The sequence below is a fragment of the Sarcophilus harrisii genome, chromosome 3, assembly GCF_902635505.1.
Source record: "Sarcophilus harrisii chromosome 3, mSarHar1.11, whole genome shotgun sequence".
Lineage (NCBI taxonomy): Eukaryota > Metazoa > Chordata > Mammalia > Dasyuromorphia > Dasyuridae > Sarcophilus > Sarcophilus harrisii.
Window position 1 is genome coordinate 558,518,287 of NC_045428.1, and position 20,644 is coordinate 558,538,930.

Below are 20,644 nucleotides of genomic sequence, written 5' to 3' on the forward strand. Positions count from 1 at the left end.
GGGGGCAGGCAGGGTTTCTGGGTGCGGGTTTCCTGCCCAGCGCGCTGTCTCCTCCAAGGGCCGGCCGCCGCTGCCCTCTCTGCCCAGGCAGGAAGCCCGGAGTCAGGCAGCACAAGTTTAGGGAAGTTACAGAACCGGCAGGGGTGGGGGGCTCTTGTTTCGGGGGCTTCGGAGCAGAGCCAAACCCAACAATGGCGCGGGGCCAGCGGCGGCACCGACTACCCGGCCTGAGGGAGGAAGGGGATCGGAGCATCTCCAAGGCTCTGCTGACCCCGGGCGTGGGGGGACCCCTTTTCCTCCCCCCCCCCCCCCGCCCCCCGTGCGACCTCAGGTTCAGCAGGGAGGCGGATTTGGAGGAGAGACCACTCCCGTTATCTGACGGAGGTGGGAACGGAGGCGGGGAGGGGGGGGGGCGGTCACTGGCCCGGCGCGAGAAGGGCGCGCCTGGAGCGGTGTCACGCGTGTCGCCCCGCCACGAGCCGCGGGGTTTCGGGATGGGGGTGGGGGAGGCGGCGCGCAGGGCCTGGGGCTCCGTGCAGGGGAGGGCGGGGCCGAGATGCTGCAGCTGTCAAACTCACCGAAAACTCCAGAGGACGCGGGCGGGGGGAGGGGACGCGGGCCCGGAGCCGGAGCGACCGAGGTGGCGGCGGCGGCGGCGGCTCCAGTGCACCGAGCCCCAGAGGCAGCCACGGGCCGCCCGCGCGCCCCCGTGGCCTCGCGCGCTCCGGCCCCGCGCGCCCTGAGCGCGCTCCCGCTCCTCTCTCTCACTCCTCCCTCTCGTTCCTCCTCCCCCCCAGCATCTTCTCCCCTCCCCCCTTCGGGAGAGTCGGGGAGGCCGCGAAGGGAGGAGGCGGGAGCCGGACTTAGACCGGAGCAGGAAGCGACTCCTCCTTCCCCTCTTCCCGAAGCTCCGGTTGCGCGTGCGCAGGCCTCGCTTCTCGGCTCGTGACCCCTTCTCTCCTGCTACCTCATGCCCTCCTTCTCTATTTCTCCTCGTCCATCATTCCCCCCCCCTGCCCTTCTCATTCCCTCTCTCCCCCCGCCCTCTCATTCCTCCTCCTTCCCCTTCTGTCATTCCCCTCCGCCTCACTCGCGCCCCTCCCCTTCATTTTTTACTCTTTCCCCACCCCCATTTCTCTTTCCCATTCCTCATTTCTTCCCCAAATTAAGCCTGTCCCTCACCCCCACCCCATCCCTCTCCCTTGGAATTAGAGGCGGGAAAGGGGGGAGCTAGGAGCGGACCCTCCCCCGCAATGATGCTTGCGCGTGCGCATTCTCCTGCTTTCCCCTGCGAAAGGTGGGGGGGGAGATGACAGTTCCACTCTTGCCCAGCTTCGCGCAGGGGCGCATGCGCTCTTCTTCCCTGGCAGCACGGCCCCGGGCTTCGCCTCGCCCTCCCGTTCACGTCCTGGATCCCAGTCTGGTCCCACCCTGACCTTTAGGCCCGGGGCGCGAGGGGAAGGGGTTCTCCCCCTCGCCTTGCAGTTCGCAATTTCCGTAACAGAGACATCTCATAATGGGGAGGGAGACGGTCACAGGCAGGGAAACTGAGGCACAGCAACAGAGGGATGGAACCCCCTGGCCAGTAGTGGAGCGGGACCGGACTGATGCTCTGCCCTGGTCGCTGTGGGCCCCCGTAGGCAGCTTGTGCCTCTCTGGACCCCAGTTTCCTTCCCTGTTAAGCAAAGGTTGAAGGAGATAAGGAGTTCTTAACCCTAAACCCCTCCCCCCCAAGATTTCAGCAGGACATTTCGACCGTGTGTGGGGAGGGGAAAGTACATCCTCATTTTCACTAATCTCTGAAATCTCGCATTTTCTTCAATAAAAACTTGTCAGAGACCAGGCTTCATTCACCAGGCTGCCAACAAAGGGGCCCCCGACTCCCGGCTCTCACTGTTTTACCTGCTTCAGCGTGCCCTTCTAAGCAGTAGCGCCTGAAAAAGAGACCCAAGAATGTTCTGACTCGGACTGAACCGCAAAAAGCAGACACCATAGAGAGGCCTTCGGATCCCCTAAAGACAAAATAAAATGAAACCCTCAGGACTGTTCAGGCCCCTGGCCTGAAAACCAGGCCTCTGGGGACTCAGACATTGCTTGGCTGGTGTCAGGAGCTAAGCAAAGCTAAGCCATCTCCATGGAAAATTTATGACTTCTGTTGTGTCAAGGAAGTTCTGTGAGAGGGATCATTGCCCTATTTTCCTCTTGGATAACTGACCTTAAGCCCCACCTTGACACTTTACTGCTATCAACTGGAAGCTCCTGCTGTGGCTCACTTCCACCTCCTCAGGGGGATTCTGAGAATGAAGTTATAATTTCAGGATCCCTATCCCTGTCTTTACATAAGTAACAGGGCAGTCTAGTCAAATGGCCACTAAATCATATTTAGGAAATCTGTGGATTGACTTAGAAAACCATGTTTGTATCTTTTAAAAAATTTAATGTATTAAAATCATCCTGAAACTGCATTTTAATTTGGTTCAGCGTGGGCTTTGTGTTTGACAACTTGGATATAGGGAAAAACAGTTAAAAACATCCCTCCCCTGTTTGGGAGCTGGGAGACTTCAGGCTGCAACCCTTCTCTATTATTAATTGGAAATGGAGGATGAATCCCACTTTGGGGCTTTTTCTGTAAAATGACCAGATTGGGGTAGATGAGCCTTAGGACCCCTTCTGGTTCTCTCTAAGGTTCTTCCCAACACTAATATTCCATTTTCTTAGGCTCCTTCCAGGTCTCTACCCAAGCACTTCTTAGAAATAGATTGAATCCTCTCTCTCCTGTCTAGTTGGAGGATGTCAAGCTGCTTATGAACATAGACTCCCAAGATTCATTCCATTGGTTAACTAACATCACTACATTACCCTTCTCTTTTTTAGACATAAATAGTTCAGTCTAGGAATACTTACCTTTCCATTTTCAGATGAAGGTAGAGGGCAGGCCATGGACCTAAATGCAGACTTTGTGTCATAATTCAGAAATCTGAAGCTCACTCCAGCCCCGGAATTCATACAATGTAATTAAGTACTTACAGCCCCGGTGGTCTCTCCCCATAGACTAGATGGCTCCTTTTAGAACCTCAGTTTAACTACGTTGGGTGCCCAGACTAGCAAGGTCTTCACGAACTTTCACCCCTCACCCCTTTTAAGCTTCTCTTTATGTATAGTATTTTCCCGTTAGAATGTAAGCTACTTAAAGACAGGATCTTTCTGCTTACATTTGTATCCCCTGGGCTTAGCACAGGACCTATATGGTCCTGTAAAGGCTGTATGTTTAATGACAGTAAAAGAATATAATAAAACATATATGCTCTTCTTGAATCAAAATAACAGGTCTCACTCATGCCTATGCTGGCTCTAGATAGTCCAAATTTGAAGATAAATACTCGAAGCATATTACTGAATTTTTTTTATTATTATTTTTAAATATCACTTTGTAAAATTACTCTCAACCAGTGGACACATTATACAATTATAAAAGAAATGCAACATGCAGCATCAGGTTTGTGAAATGAACAAAATATAACTTTTGCATATGGTACATACTGGAAGACCACAAGGTCCCATGATTCCTATAGAGAACCCCAAGGTAACATCATTCTGAACCTCAACCAGTGACGGACCAAATTTGCTCAGAAGCTTAAAGCAAAAAGGGCATATCATGCATGTGTATATGCACCCTGTACAGCAAAGCAGTTTAGCTTCCATTAAAGAAACCGAAGGATGAATCTGACCCGATGCACAAACCAATGTGATGATGTGATGACTACTGCTAAGAGAGTCCTGGGGCACTGTCTAATATGTGCATTGGATCTTCATCTATTATCAAAACCTGTGGTGACCAAACTCAGAAGACCATATTCTTTTTTCTTTTAAATAATAAATTTTATTGATATATTTTGTTTTTACGTCACCTAGATTTCCCCGTTTCCTTCTCTTTCTCAGAAAGTTATTCAATAGAACAAAGACTATTTCTTAAGAAAAAGGAAAAAGAAAATCAACGAATTACTCAATACTTAAAAAATTGGACAATATATAAATTATTCCACACCCAAAGATCCTACCACCCTCCACCTGTAAAGGAAGAGGAGGTATCTTCTCATCTCTCTTCTTTTGGGCCACATTTATTCTTTATAATTTCATTTTTGAGTGTTTTTCATTTCTCATTTTTTATTATTTTATGCTTATTCTTCCACTTCCACTACTGTTGCCATTGAATACAGTATTTTCTTGGTCCTGCTAACTCCACTCTGCATCATTTCATATAAAGTTTTCTCATACTTTTCTGTATTCATCTCATTTGTCACTTATTATATAGCACCATAATACTCCATTACAGAAAGATTTCATTCTAATTTAAGTACAAAATCTTCAGCATTTCAATCTCCTTCCCCATTATTCTCCTACTTCCATCACTCCTTTGCCTCCCCAAAGGAGGGTATATGGTGGGGGTGTTGGGGGTGTGGACAGCAGAGAAGAAACATTCAAAAGCATGTCCCAATCAATCAATAAACATTTGTAAATTTCTACTATGTGCCAGGCATTGAGCTGAGCCATGTCCAATGGCCTTGTTCTGTGTGCTGAGTTACTGACAGGGATGCTAACAACTGGCAAGAAGGAAGAAAGGATCAATTTGGAGAGAGGTGGAGTACTATAGGTGTGAAAACACCATATATACTGTCAGACTTGGTAGAATATCAGTTAAATTTGCTCACCTTTTTTCCCTTTTACTTTTTTCTTTGTTCCTGGGGATGACCCTCTGGCTAGTGGCAGGCAGAGTTGGAAAAGAAGGTGATGTAGAAAAAAAAAACCAAATAAAAAGGAGGAAGGTTGGGGAAGCAATGAATGTTAAGCCAGATAAGCTTGTTGGGCTGATCAGCAGAATGCTGATGGTGGCCACCCCCTCAGAAGCAGGTGCTCCTTGTTGTTAGCAACAAACAGGCTGTTTACTCAAGACTCACACTCCCCATTTCCCAGGGTCCCTGTAAGCAAAGTGTGTTGTAAGCTGGAAGTACCCTGACAGTTGTGTTCCTGTGATGAAAAGACAAAGGAAAGGGGCATATGTTGTATGGTTGGGTGGGTTTAAAAGGCTTCACAGAGCTTCCTGAGGTCTCAAAAGCCATTCTTTCAAGGTGGGTCTCTCATCTGACTAGGATTAGGTTAGAGGTGTCCCCAAATTCTGCATTCTTCAAAACATAACAGTAGGAATAGCTCAGCTTGGGATCCAAGAGACTGGGTTCTAATCTCAGCTTTGCTACCACCTTCCCATATAAATCATTTCCTTGCTTCCGACCTGTTTCCTCATCTGTAAAGTGAAGGGCCCTCCCAGTTCTGACATCTTGAGTTCTAAGGGCCCTCCCAGCTCTGACCCCCTGGGTTCTAAGGGACCTCCCGGCTCTGACCCCCTGGGTTCTAAGGGTCCTCCCAGCTCTGACCTCCCAGGTTCTAAGGGCCCTCCCGGCTCTGACCTCCCGGGTTCTAAGGGCCCTCCCAGCTCTGACCTCCTGTGTTCTAAGGGCCCTCCCGGCTCTGACCTCCTGTATTATAAGGGTCTTACCCCTTATACCCTCCCTTATCTGACATTCCACCCATTCTCTCTCCACTTTAAGAGTCAAAGCTTGCTGTTTTACATCAGGGTTACTTTTAATCCACTATCAACTTTGGTCCTTATAGAAATACCCTAAGGAAAACATTTTGTACCATGTCTCTCATATCTTAAAAATAAGTACTTTTTCACCTTATCCATAGCCTGTAGACTTGAAGATGCTGGGGCTATGGTACTTAAATCAGTGTCCAGCATGGCCCATCAGAATTAATGTTCTAATGACATTTGTCTTTTCACACCATTATCTAATTTGACAGTGCCAGGGGGCCAGAGGGAGAAGTGAGGCTGTTTCTAAGGTGGGCTGGAAAGAATACCATGGATCATATGATGATTATTGATCTTACCTAAGAAATTCTGAGGAAGAAACATTCCTTTGACCTTGCCAAGCCAGCTATGGTGGAATGAGCTGGAGCAGAATACAAGCATGAAACTCAAAATGAAGGAGTTTTTGGCTCCAGCTCTCCCAAGAATTTCTTATATGATCCTGGATAAGTCTTTTGAGTTCAGTTCCCTTTTCACTAATATTAGGATCTTGGATTTCTAAGGTTACATCTAGCTGGTTCTTCTGTCTTCTAATCCCCAAATTCCTAGGATCCTAGATCTAGAGTTGAACAGAACCTCGGAAGTCATCTGTTCCAGTCATTTCATTTTACAGATGAGAAACTGAGGTGCAGGGAGATGAAATAACTTGTCCAATTCATCCAGGTGGTAAAAATCAGACATGAAATTGGAACCCAGGTCTTCTATATTTATATTTGTGCTATATTTGTAGCATAGTTGAAGGTCCCTTTCAGTTCTGACACAAAGGATTTATTACAATCAATGTTCAAGGTCCCCTTGGTTTACATAGATGTCTATTCTATAAATTTTTTTTTTTTTGCTTCTCCTCCCCAAACCCAGGTTCCTGGGATTAAGTGATTTGTTCAGGGTCACACAGCTAATAAGTGTTAAGTATCTGAGGCCAGATTTGAACTCAGGTCCTCCTTACTTCAGAGCAGATGCTCTACTACACCATTTAGCTACCCCTGTTCTCTAAATTATTAAAAAGACATCTAGACTGAATCAAGGGGAAATCACTTTACACAGACACAGAACTGACCCCCTCCAGAGAATGTTTCCATTACTCAAGTAGGTCTGTGTGGGCACAGGATATCCTGAAACACATAACTCAATAGATACCTATCAGATTCAAGGAAAAATGTCAAGTTGAAGTTTAGCTTGTGAGTCTCAAAATCTCAGGCAGGAGGAGGTAATGAGCAATTTTTTCTTCCAAATGAACATCAAGACTTCTCAGGTGGCCTTAGCTTAGAAGAGATAAAAAGCCCAGGAATGAACAAATAAATCTCTGTTGTCTGGAACATGTAGGGAAGCTCTATAAGCAATATTACTGCTACCCTAGTTTATAATAATTACATAGTCCCTGCTATTGTCACACAGTGGAGGGAGTTCCCTGATCAATTTGATAAGCTGTACTTTTGCTTAGGATTTTGGATGTAAGAGCTGTTTCCTAATTAAACCCCGGATACAAGATTCCTTTTAGGCTGAAGATGACCTGTCTTTGTCCTGATTTCACAAACTTTTACAACTAACTACAAAATACTTTTGTGTAATCCCTTTTTCCTTGGGCCCGCCATTTTGCCACCATGTTTGTTAGCTACTCCTGGATGCTAACCCCTTTGGAAGAGGTGGAATAAGGTGAATCTTTCTTTTTCATAGGCATTATTTACTTCAAATGTTAATTAATGAACTCTTATCATTATGTCTGAACATATGGGAATCCTGGCTTCTGAAACATAAATTGGCAGCATCCTGAAATAAAGGACAGGGAGTATATATTTCACAGACTATCATGAGCTGGTATAGAAGATACTTTCAAGGACATGGGCAAGTGGAAAGGGAGACCAATTGAGGCAGGGATGACATGGGCCTTGGGACTGCAAAAGGTCTAAAGGAATGATCCAGTACATGGGGTAGTTGGAAAGATTACAGACAACAATCCCACAAGAGGAGGGAAGGCCGACCCAGATAAACTCAGAGATCCAGAGATTTCAAAAACAGTCTCTGATTCATCTTATTAATTGACTTTCTCTCTGATATCTAGCTATGGCAAAGCTATTGCTCAGCTGTTGACTTCCCAGCTCCTAAATTTGGAAAAAAAAAATTCATAAAGCTATTTGTGGCTCAAAATAAGTTTCAGATCCAGATGGATACTAGACCCAAATTTAGAGACATTGGTTTTGTTTTTTACCAGAGGGAATATTTGTGACCCTTGGAATACAGAGTTGGGTGCACTAGCCTGTTACCTGTCTTGTGTTTTACATTTCATTGACATAAATTACAGATTGTTCAAAGATTTTATCCAGTATGCTAACCCATGGTAACCTGTCATTATACAGACCTGATCACAAACAGATAATTGAGAGGGATATTTGGAGAGTGATCATGCAGAGGGAAGGACAAGAAAGGAAATAAGGATCTCAGCCCCAGAGTTCTAATACTTCAGCATGTCTTAGCCTCCGCCAGGTTTCTGTTTATTTTCAATCAATCAACATTTATTAAGCACCTACTATGTGCCAGGCATTGTGCTAAGCACTGGAAGTAAGTAGAACTCAGGAATCTTTCATTATTTATTTAGGCAGACGCATAACCATCGAAGAAGATGTGAGATCCTAGAAGAAAAACATACGCGGCTGCTACGCGTTCCTTATTGCATACCCCAAATACTGTGTTTAGTTTGTTTTGTTTTGTTTTTGCCTTTTTCAATGCAACAGTTCAAATGTAGAAGACTAGTTTAAGACAAATCACTTCTGAGTTCCCAGCTCTGCAGAATTCTCTACGTGAAAAACCAACAAACAAAATTGGAAAAGCAAGTTCAAGCCTAGAGTTTTATGCTATAACAGACTGGAAAGCCCAGGTAATAAATAAGCAAACCCCTCCCTGGCCGGGCTGGATTTCAGTTTCTTTGGGGACCTTACTCATTCCCTCTTTGTGTGTTCCAGCACTCGGTAGGGCGGCGTAGAGGTGGCTCTGGAGCCGTGTTCCTCTTGCATGATGGGCAGTGTGGCAGGGGTGTAGATCTCAGAAACGTTGTCGTTGTTCTCCAGGGCGCCATAGGAAAAGGAAGCTTTGAGGTCGGGCTGGACGGTCATTCCCTTGTCGTGTATATTCTGCATACCTGAAAAGAAGCCCGGTTTTTTTTCCCCAAAGAGGGTCACATTAGGGTGGATGGGGGGAATGGGAATACAGCTTCACCCCAGCCACTGGCTAATTAGAGAACTCATCATGTACATTATCGCATCATGTACATTGTCAATTTCCTGAGTGCTTTGGATCTTCAAGGGAACATCCATAAAGGCAACCCTTGAAAACGACAGTTGCTTAGCAACGGTGGAAGGAATCTTTCAGAAATTAAGCATAATAGACCAAGCACGGCAAAGGAAGCCACGAATGGGCACCAAAGGTAGACATTATTCATCTGCTTTGGTATAAAATGACCTTGGGAACGAGGACGGGGCCTTGCACATAGTAGGTGCTCAAGAAATGAATGTGGAGTCAAAGGGATGAGGAGCATTCTCAAACTGCTGATCCCAGAGCCAAATCCTGCTCCTGACACAGAACTGGAGTCAGAAAGACCCAAGTTCAAATCTTTCCTCGAATGCAAACAACTGAGTGCCCCTGAGCAAGTCACTTTTCTCAGCCTCAGTTTCCTCATCTGCAAAATGGGAAAAACAATAGCATCTGCCTCATAGGGTTATAAGCAGAGGTGTGCCAGAGGCAGTCTGAGCTGGCTGGTGGGAGCCGATTGTTAAATTTTCAGTGGGAGCATTTTTACTCTATAAAATGAGGAGGTTTGAGTACTGGGTCTCTTAAGGTTCTAGTTAGTTCTAGAGGTAGATTCTAGAATCTATTTCTAGATTGCAAAGGATTATAATCCTGTGGAATCACTGATGAGGCAGGTAGGTGTCTCAGTGGGGAGTCAGAACTGAATTCAAATATTGGCTCAGGCAGTTTAACTGTGAGACTTCGGAGTCACTTTTAGTCTCAGTATTCCCATCTGGGGTTGTTGTGAAGATCAAATGACAGAAAATTTGGAAAGTGCTTTGCAAACTTTGCAATAACTTTTAAGTTATGTCAATGTTAGCTGTTATTATGAATCATGACAAAAATTCACATAATACACATTTTGGAAAAGTTCGGTATTATAATCACACTCAACATTTATAGAACATCTTAAGGATTACAAATGCTCCACATGTGTCATTTGTTTGAAATTCACAATAACCTTGGGTGGGGGGGGGAGAGGGCTATTATCATCCCCATTTTACAGATGAAGAAACCGAGGCAACACAACTTGTAAACATCTGAAGTCACGTTTGAATTCAGGTTTCTGACTTCAGGCCCAGCACTCTATCCACTGGATCATCTAGCTGCTCATAATTTAGAGAGTCAGTGCTCCTCAAGGGACCCAAGAAGATAGATTTAGCCCTGGAAAATAATTCCTGGACTCAGGGACCACTCTATTCTGGGACTCAATGGGGTGACATCTGAACCCATCTATTAAGTCTGCATAGGATCCATAGAGAGCATCTGCATAGGATCAGCTATGGTGTTTTCTGAGGAAACATTTCTAGTCCTATCTTTGAATCTATAAGCCGATTGGACATAACAGATTTGCAGTTTCATGTACTATCATCTTTTATTCTTATTATTATACTATATTATGGAAATGCTTGTATTATTCTATAAATTAAAAATAAAATAAATAAAAATCTTAAAACATCTATAATTCCCCACATCATGTGAGAATTAATTTTTTTCCCCATAAGAATTAGAACCAACCAGTGGTTTGGAACCTGCAAAGAGGTGCCAAATTTAGGGTCATAAATCCAGAGCTAGATGCAATCATATATGACACTAACCCCCTCATTTTCTAGATGAAGAAAATGACAATACAGTTACTACGTGTCTGGGGTGGGATTTGAAACCAGGGCTTCTCACCTATAAATCCAATGCTTTAACCACTGTACCATCCAGCTGCTAAAAATGAGCTGTTGTATTTTTTCCTTGGACAGGCTTCATTTCTACAACTTTCTTTCTTCATTGCATAAAACTTGACTGAAGTTCATTTTCAGAGCATGATTTTAGATCTAACTTGAGGGGAAAGTTATCGTTGAATTTGGAGCTTGAAGGGCTCTAAGAGATCACTCTAATTCAGTCCCTATATTTTTTTGGGAAGGCAACTGGGATTGACTCATTCAGGGTCACATAGATAAAAGTGTCTGCATTTGAACTGAAGTTCTCCTGACTTTATTGCACCACTTAACTGTCCCAAATCCCTTTACTTTTGACATGTGAGGAAATTGAAGCTTATTAAGGTAAGGTTAAACAACTTGGCTTAGGGCCTTGAGGAATGCAATTGGGAATTAAAAAGGGCCGAGTTCAAATCCTGTCACTGATACTTAGATTCTGTGTGACAATGGTTATGTCATCTCATCTCATGCAACCTCAGTGTCTTCATCTGTAAAATGAGGCTGATAAGACCTGAAGCCCAGGGTCATGCATTTAAAGTAGTTTGCAAAATTTATATATTTTTCTATATATTTTATTATATAAATGCCAGTTATTATTATGGAGTGACTTGCTCAACATCACATGTAGAAAATTAAAGAGGGGCCAGAATTTGGAACTAGTCCTGACTTCAAATAGAATCTGACTTTTGTTTGTTATGGTTTCCTTCTCTCCCTGCCTGGTCCTCAAAATTCTCCTAGGCCACAGGGAGCTGGTGGGCTCAAATTTGCCTTCAATGTTCCAGCTTTCAGGGCTGCTCATGCATTTTGTAGTTAGTGAGACACATTTAGATATTCTGGAAAAACAGGTCCTAGTAAGATGCAAATGAAGGCATATCCCACATTGTATCTCTGTTTCACAATAACACCCACAGGCAGTTAGGTGGTATGGTGGATAGAGAACTGCAGGGAGGAAGAGCAGAGTTCAATCCAGCTTCAGATACTTGTGTGAAGCTGGGCAAGACACTTACCTGCTGCCTACCTCAGTTTCCTCAATTGTAAAATGGGGATAATAATAATGCCAACCTCCCGGGGTTGTTGTGAAGAACAAATAATATAAAGTAGTATTTAGTAGGTGCTTAATAAGTGCTTGAATTAGTCCTTCCTATGTCATTTAAAAAATGCTATGATTTGGGAACAATGGCTAGATGGAGTACAGAGATTCAAGGAAGAATTCCCTAATGGGGAGCTGTCCAAGAGGGGAAAGGCTGCCTTGGGCAGTAGTGGGCCACCCCCAAAGCAAAAAGGCCCTTCCTGCCTCAGTTTCCTCATCTATAAAACTGGGCCACCCCCAAAGCCAAAAGGCCCTCCCTGCCTCAGTTTCCTCATCTGTAAAACGAGAAGCTTGGAAGAGGGGACCTCTGTGGTCTGTTTCAGCTCTGAGTCTATGATCCAATCACAGGTTTCTCTCCACCTGCTCACTCTGCTCCTCCGAGCCAAGGCTCCACACAAGAGAAGGTCTCCGGCTTAATCCCAGACCTAGAGCCAGAAGGCCTCCCAGACCATCCCATCCATCTCCTCCCGCATCATTTTGCAGATGGTGAGATGAGGTCCGTGGAGATGACGGACTTGCTACATAGACGGCATCACAAGGGGTGCTATTTGAACTCTGGTCCCTGTTCTTTCTATCATACTGTGCAAAACTCACAGGTGCAACAAAAACGCACCAAGGAGCCCGTGGGCAGGTAACCTGCAGCCTTGGCTGCCTGCCCCACTCGGGCCACACAAACTGGGGCGGGGAATCCAAGATAATTTAGCCTGGGGGTGGGATCACCTTGGGTCTCGTCTCCTGCGCTACTTTGCCATGTGTGCAAATGGTCTGGGGTTCTCCGAGTCAAGGTCGGCCAGCGGAAACTCCAGCAGGCCCTGCCCAAGTGGGAAGGCTTCCAGGGCAGACCCGGGGACACGGCCATCATCAGGGGACCAGCGGGGAGGAGTTAGGGGACACTGGTCCACAGAAGGTCTCTGGAGATAACTTTTTTTTTTTTTTTTTTTTTTGGTCACAGCAACTCATGAAATTGTCCACTCAGAGCATGGTAAGGGTTGGGACGGAAAGGAAGGAAGGATGACCTGCATCAGCCATGGGGGAAGGTCCATTCTGATGAGATCGTTGGTCTTTCAAGGTCAGATAAGGAACAGACACACATACACACACACACACACGTGTACACACTTACACACACAGAGTAATACCTCACCTCCTCACCTATCTGGATCTTAGCTGAGGAACAAGGAAGGAAACATATAAGGCCTCTAAGCAGCCAGAAGAGACACCCCAAAGTCCATGCACCAGAGCTCATGCACTTGCGCCAGAGGCTGGATTTCACAGCACCACGAGAGCGCCCCACCTCCCAGCCGCTAGCTTCGGACCCACCAAAGGTTAGAAGTGGCCAGTCAGAAAGGAGGGGGGCGGAAAACGCAGGCGGACACGCCGACATGACGGAGGAGAGAAAAACGCCACAGCGAAAGCAGGAACGAGGACTCACAAGACACGGCACTTTGGGGCGCTTAGCCTACGGGCAAAAAGGTCCAGACCCCCCAAAACCCAGGGCGGGGGCTGCATCCTAGGACACCCACAACAGGTGTTCAGAGGGATGGCTCAGAGTCAAACCAAGGGTTAAGTATCTTCAGCATCCTCTGCTTAAGGGGACAGGGAAATGCGTAAGATGTTGGATTATTTTAAAATAATGGCTGACATTTATGAAGCCCTTTAAAGTTCCCAAATACATCTGTGACATTCTTTGGATCTTGCCGCCACCCAAGGAGGTTGTGAGCTGCCTTCTTCCTTTAGCACAGTGTTGGCACACAGTAGGCATTTAATAAATGCTTGTTGATTTGAATGGATTTATCATAGGCACTCTATCCTCATTTTACAGATGAGGAAATGGAGGCTCAGAGAGGTCACTCAGCCAGTAAATTTCAGGGGGCAGCAGTACTGAGGAGTGGATGGAAGACTTGAGAAAAGGCAGGAAACTTCAGGGTTCAAAAGCTGTTTCTGATGCTTGGAGCTAGCTGCATTATGCTGGCTCAGTCACTTGCCTTGGTTTCCTCATTTGTAAGATGAGGGAATTGGACTGGACAGGGGCTGTAGTCCCTTTCTAGCTTTAAATCAAGGAACATAGGTAGGATTGAAAACTGAGCCTTCCTGATTCTAATTCTCATGCTTGTCCATTATGCTGAGTACTCTCTCTCCCCCTGCTCCCCCCTCCCCTTCTCCCTTTCTGCATCTCTTTGTCTTTCTTTGTATTTGTTTCTTTCTGTATGTCTGTCACTCTCTCTTTATCTGTCTCTTTCTCTCTCATTCCCTCTTTCTCCTTCTTTTCCTCTTTCCTTCTCCCTGTCTCTTTTCCCCCTCTCTCTCCTTCTTCCCCAAATCTCTTCCTCTCCCTCTCCCATTTCCATCCCTCCTATCTTCCTGTCTCTCTCTTTCTGACTCTATTTCTCTCTTTATCTGTCTTAGTCTCTCTCTGTCTCTTCCTCTCTCCTTTTCCTCTTCCCTTTTCCATCTCTTTCCTTCTCTTTCTCTTTTTTCTTCCTTGCATCCCTTTCCCTCCCTCCTGTCTCTCTCTCTCTCTCTCTCTCTGTCTCTTTCTCTCTATCTCCATTTCCCTCTCTCCCTCTCTTCTTTGCTCCTTTGAAATTTAGCATTTCCTTCAATTATTCAAAAACATCCTGAGAGAAGATCCCAACACTTCCCAGACCACCAAAGGGGTCCAGGACCCACAAGACTCAGCATGAGAAGCACCTTCCAGATCACCTGGGGCTTAACCCAGTCCCCTTATTTGCAACAAGACAGACTGCAGAGTCTCTCCCCTAAGATCTAGGGGGTGGAGAAAATCTCTTTGTCCTGCAGGGGGCAGTTCAGTAGCCCCAAAGAAGGTCCTGCCAGTCTAGGAGGCAGATGAACCCAAGTTCACATCCCACCTCGGACGTTTTTTAGCTGAATGACCTAGTCTTAAGTCACATAACTTCTCACCCTCAGTTTCTTCATGGGAGGGGAAGGGGGAACTCAAAAACCTCTCAATCTGTTAACCACCTCTAGCTCTAAATCTCGGCCATGCGGAAAAGCCCTGATTATCCAGAATGACTCTTACCCCAAGGGTTCTCCTGCCCAGATTTTGAGGTACTAGGCAATAACTCTATCAGGGATATTGCATCAGAAGAGCTGGGGTTTCTTTAGAAACCACATCTAGATGAGGGGGAACCAAACCAAAATTCTCAATAAGAGCCAAGTGGGAGATGAACACAGGGAGAGCCGAGTTCAGGGGTAGTCTCAGACACTTGGTAGCTGTGTGAGCCTCTCTTTCCCTCAGTTTGTTCAACTGTAAAATGGAAATGTAATAGTTTCACCTCCCCAGATGGTTGTGAAGATCATGTCTGTCACGTGGGCACAGAAGGGGCTACACAAATGCTCATTCCCTTTCCTTCCCTTTCCCCTCGGAGGAAAAAAGAATCATGGAGAAAAAGAGAGATGACATGACAGCTCGGCTAACCTTTTGTGGGCAAAGCTCTCAAGCTCCCCCTCCCCTCCTCCCAGCCCTTGTCTCCCCCTCCTCCTCCCCTCACCCCCATTCCACACAGTCAGTTGGAGGAGGAAGAAGGGTTACCTGGCATGGCATCCATGGAGATGTAGGGTTCAAATGGGACGGCCTTCTTTCTGTTCCTTGTGATCAGGAAGACGCCCAAGAAGGCAACGAGGCAGCTGAGGAGAGCAGGTAGGATGGGTGAAAAATAAGGCAAACTGAGAGGACGTGAGACAAGGCACGGGCTTGGGAGGCCTGGTCAGCAGGGAGTGAGCCTGGGGCCTGGTCAGCAGGACACAGGGCCAGGGCCTAGTCAGCAGGGAGCGGGCCTGGGGCCTGGTCAGCAGGGAGTGAGCCTGGGGCCTGGTCAGCAGGATGCAGGGCCAGGGGCCTGGTCGGCAGGGAGTGAGCCTGGGGCCTGGTCAGCAGGGAGTGAGCCTGGGGCCTGGTCGGCAGGGAGTGAGCCTGGGGCCTGGTCAGCAGGATGCAGGGCCAGGGGCCTGGTCGGCAGGGAGTGAGCCTGGGGCCTGGTCGGCAGGGAGTGAGCCTGGGGCCTGGTCAGCAGGATGCAAGGCCAGGGCCTAGTCAGCAGGAAGTGGGCCCAAGGGCCTGGTCAGCAGGGAATGGGATCATACATACATACATATATAAACACATGTGAGTGTATATAGGTGTATTATGTATACCCACATTTCTCTCTACTCTTTTTCTTTCTCCCTCTCCCCTCTCTACTTTTTTCCTCTTTCCCCCTCCTCCTTCTCTCTCTTCTCTGCCCTTATTTCTTTTTCTCCTCTATTCTTCCTTCCCTCTCTTCTTCCCTTTTCTTCACCTATCCCTTTCTCCTCCCTCCACCTTTTCTCTTTTTCCTTCTTCTTTTCTCCCCTTCCTTCACCTCCTCCTTATCCTCTCCACCCTGCTTCTTTTGCTTCTTTATTCCCCTTTCCTCTCTCTCCCTCCCTCATCTATCCCTCTATTCCCCCTCTCCTTTCTCTCTCTCTCTTCTCCCCCCCTTTCCTCTCTCTTTTCTTCTCCCCTCCCCCCGGGACTACTCTGTCTGTGCCTCCTTTCCCAACCTCCCTGCTCCCCCCAGTCTCTTTCCTGAGCTCCTGTCCTCCCTCACCCTTCTCTCCTGTCTCCAGTCCGGAATCATCTCTGCCTTTCAGACAATTCATCCCATGGGCATCTCAAGTTCATCGTGTCTAAAACAGAATGTACAGTCTCTCCCCAAAGCCCGCTCTCTTCTCAGCTTTCTTATGACTGTCAAAGAGGCCGGCAGCCTCCCAGTCACCAGACTCCCAACCTCGGCTCCTCACTGGCACTCCTCCCTCCATAGCTCATCTGTCCAGTGCGGGTCATTTTGACTTCTTCCATCAAGTCGCCTTTTCTCCACTCCCACGGGGAGTCCCCACTTGTACCTGAGCTATTACAAGAGCCTTCTGACTGAGCTCCCTGCCTCAAGACTCTCCTCACCACAATCCATCCTCCACTCAGCTGCCCATGTGACTTTCCTCGAGGGTAGGTCTGACTGTGTCCCCTCCTGCTCAATAACCCCCAGTGGCTCCCTAGTACCTCCAGGACCAAATATAAAAGCCCTTCCCAACCAGCCTCAAAACCCTTCTTTCACTACATTGATCTGGCCCTCTTATACACATAACACTTCACCCGGTACTATGCTAAATGCTTTACAATTATTATTTTATTTGATCCTCACCCCGAGAGAGAGATATTATTATTCCCATTTTACAGATAGGAATGTGACAGAGATGGAGGTTAAGTGACTTGCTCAACTGGTATCTGACTCTGCATTTGAACTCCAATCTGCTTCACTTGGCTGCCTCTTGAGTCTCCATTTTCTCATGCAGAAAATGGAGAGGTTGGATTGAATGACTTCTGAAGACCAGTCCAAGAGTCAATCTATGATTTTTAAGCAGAGTGATCATTTTGGTCTCAGAGAATATAGGATGGAAGGTGTTCCCTCCTCCTGTTACAGCTAAGGCAAATAGGGATGACTAATGATGGATTACTACATATAGCCAAAGGCTGTCGTATTGGCGGTTGGTTTTTCTTAACTGTTGCTTTTCCTTGTTAGAAGGGAGTATATACAGCTAGAAATGACAGAGGTATGAAAAACAAAAAGCACAAATAATGCTCTTTAAAAAAAATTAAATTATGTGTTTGTGTGAGGCAATGAGGACGGGCATTAACTCACCCAAGTGCAAACATACATATGTGGAGAGCGTCCTCACCGATGAAATCCAAGTAAAACGTTGCTCCTAACAGGAAAAAAAAACATATTATGTTGAAATGCTTTTTAAAAAATATAAATAAAAAATTTAAGAATTAAAAACATAACTAAAAATAAAAATAAACTTGAAAATATTCCAAATACACAATATTCACAGCAGCACTTTGTTGAAACAGAGTCGACATATCCAGTGATTGGGTTAAGGTTGGACAAACTCAGGATACTTAAATATAACAAACAAGACTGTTGTAAGAGATGATGAATGTGATGAATACAGAGAAACCTGGATAGACTGACCTGAACTGACACAGAGTAAAGTAAGCAGAACTAGAAAAACACTGTACACAGAGTGACTACTATCATATAGAACAGGAATGGTGAGAAATTATAATGTAGCCCCAAAGAGAGCTGAGAAAATCATCCCTTCCTCCTACTTCCTGTTCAGCTCCTTTACAGAGGGGTGGAGTCCACAGAGGGAGAATATTGCATATTTTTTTGAAGTGTTGACTGGTTTTGCTGGATTTTTTTCTTATCTTCCTTTGTATTTTTAAAAAAAATTCTTGGTTGTAAAGAATGGTTTTGGAGGCAGAAGGAGAGAGGATTACATGGGACATCTAAGCCATGTAAAAATAAAATATAGCAAAACATTAAAAAAAAAAACAAACTATCAATGATCTTGTGACGAAGAGAGTCATCTACACCCAGAGAGAGGATCTGAGTGTAGATCACGACATAGCATTTTCACTCTCTTTGTTGTTGTTTGCTTGCATTTTGTTTTCTTTCTCATTTTCTTCTTTTTGATCTGATTTTTCTTGTGCAGGAAGATAACTGGTTTTTTTTCCCCCATTACATGTAAAGACAGTTTTCAACATTCATCTTTGTAAGATTTTGAGTTCCATATTTTTCATTCCTCCCTCCTTCACCTTCTCTTTCCCCAAGACAACAAGCAATCTGATAAAAGTTACACATTGTACTTTTTAGTACAAAAGATATTTTATTTTTTAAATAGTATTTTATTTCTTCCTAGTTACATGTCAAGAAAATATTTAACATTCATTTTTACCAGATTTTGTATTCCAAGTTGGTACTCTTTTTGAATCAGCTGAAAACACACTAGCTGAGATCTGTCTCTGATACAGAATACCTGTGAGACCCCTGCACATCCTCAGCATTCTCATTTAGAAAACAAAGGGACTGGGCTACATGGAGCCTGAAGACCTTCTTTCTCCTTGTTCCATGCCTTTTCACTGGCTGACCCACATTTGGGACTCTTTTCCCCCCTCAGCTCTGGTTTCTGGCTTCCTCTGAATTCAAACTAAAAATCTCCCTGTCTACAAAAAGCCTTTCTTAAGTCCCTTCAATCTACTGCCTTCTGTCTGTTGATTGTTTCTAAATTATCCAGTCTCTAGCTTGTTTATATGTAACTGTTTACATGTTGTCCTCTCCATGAGGAACTGTGGACTCTTTGAGGTCTTTTACCTTTTTTTGTAATCTCTGAATCACTGAAACATAGTAGGGATGCTTAATAAATATTTATCGATAGACTGCTTTTATTACTATTGATTGGTAATATTATTTATCATTCATTAATTTATGTATAATTTATTTATCACTATTTATTATTTATCTATTATCAATTATCTAGCCATGTGGCTATTAATCCAAAATCTTATCCAAATTCTTAAAATAAAAATCACTTTGGAAGGAAACAATGCACACGTCCAGCCAAACACTTATATTTCTGATAGTTGGACCTACTGGAAGCAGAATATAGGGGAAGAAGGAAGGACAAGCCTCAGATTCCAGCTCTCTCTCTCTCACACACTGTGTTCTAAGGGCCCTCCAGCTTTGATCTCCTGTGTTTTAAGGCCCCTCCCAGTTCTGACATCCCATGTTCTAAGGGTCTTCCCAGGTCTGACCTCCTGGGTTCTAAGGGTTCTCCCAGTTCTGATTGGCCCATACATCTTGGGTTCTAAGGGCTCTGATATTCTGGGTTCTAGATTTCCTTCTAGCTCTGATATTCTGTGTTCTAAGAGTATTCCCAGCTTTAACATCACAATAGCTAGCATTTATATGGCTGCTTGCCAAATACTTGACATATATTATCTTATTTAATCTGCCAAAAACACTGGAAGAGAGGCATTATCCCCATTTTACATAGAATATGGACACTCAGAGCATATGTCCTGGGGTCACACAGCCAGTAAACAACTGAGGCTCTATCCATTGCACCAGCTCACTACCTATCATAAGGACCAAGGACAAGTGGATCAAACATTGGATTTGGATTCGGGAAAACCTGGGTTTAAATCCCACCTCCTGTACTTACCAGCTCTGTTAATTCTGTGCCTCAGTCTCCTCATCTATAAAATGAAAGGCTTGGATTTTCAGGTCCTCCCTAACACTAATATTCTATAATCTCATAATTCCCATTACACAGAATGATCCACGGGAAAAGGTTTGATAAGATGTTTCCTTAGTCATCTTTATACTGTCAATTTTTTTTTTTAAAGGAAAGAAAACCTGGTCATTTCATAATTTACCTGCCGTGATTGCGATGGTTGTCGACAGAATGTAGCCCACGCTGGCGATCAAGGAGGAATCATAGAGCTGGGTGGCCTGGCTTAAGAAGCTTCAGTAAAAGAAATAAGCACATCCGTCAGTTCCTTGCAGGAAAGATCAGGAACATTATAACTCAATTCCCTAACTATAAGGGGGGTATACAAGAGCCTGGAACATCAAGAAAGCATCTAGCATCAAAAGAACTAAGGTTATTATTACTTTCATATTATTTCGCATCACTTTTGAGGAAAGAAATGGTGCTTGAGAAGATCCAGATGTACTTGGCTGTCTGCTGGCCCCCTTTCCAACTCAGTCCAGTGCCTGGCACACAGCAGGTACTTAGTAAATGTTTATCGACTGGCTGATGGATTGTCATGGTTCAGAATGGAGTTTGAAACACTGATCATTCATTCCTCTCTACAGAACGATGGAAGATTTGGACCTTTCCAATCTCAGACCCTTCATTTTGGACCGACATGATCCCTCTGATTTTCTACCTCTATCAATGTTCTTTTTTCTTCTGCCTGAAATTCCACCCCTTCCTTTTCTAAAGAATGGATTAATATTCTGTAAGATCCATTTCAAATGCCTCCTCCATGAAGCCACCTTTTATCTCTATTCTGATGTGATCTTTATCTTCCTTCAACTC

The 20,644-nt window shown here is 45.0% G+C and overlaps 2 protein-coding genes across 5 annotated transcripts in view; both read right to left on the reverse strand.

Annotated features, from left to right (window-relative positions):
- The window catches only part of RCAN3 (RCAN family member 3), a 29,814-nt gene extending 29,149 nt beyond the window's left edge, over positions 1-665 (reverse strand). The window contains exon 1 of the mRNA XM_031962589.1: positions 579-665. The gene's annotated coding sequence lies outside the window, so the exon portion shown is untranslated. The remainder of the gene's footprint in view (positions 1-578) is intronic.
- A 4,841-nt stretch (positions 666-5,506) lies between these two features.
- Positions 5,507-20,644, reverse strand: part of NIPAL3 (NIPA like domain containing 3) — a 56,720-nt gene continuing 41,582 nt past the window's right edge. For 3 of the 4 annotated variants that reach the window (XM_023499824.2, XM_003764945.4, XM_031962590.1), the window contains exons 9-12: positions 19,977-20,065; positions 17,398-17,461; positions 15,273-15,367; positions 5,507-8,774 (exon numbers count right to left, since the gene is read on the reverse strand). In XM_023499824.2, the coding sequence (XP_023355592.1) occupies positions 8,575-8,774; positions 15,273-15,367; positions 17,398-17,461; positions 19,977-20,065 (448 nt within the window). In that variant the 3' untranslated portion in view covers positions 5,507-8,574. Of the gene's footprint in view, positions 8,775-12,404; positions 12,887-15,272; positions 15,368-17,397; positions 17,462-19,976; positions 20,066-20,644 lie in introns of those variants that run through there. The other variant, XM_031962592.1, reaches the window with a different exon arrangement.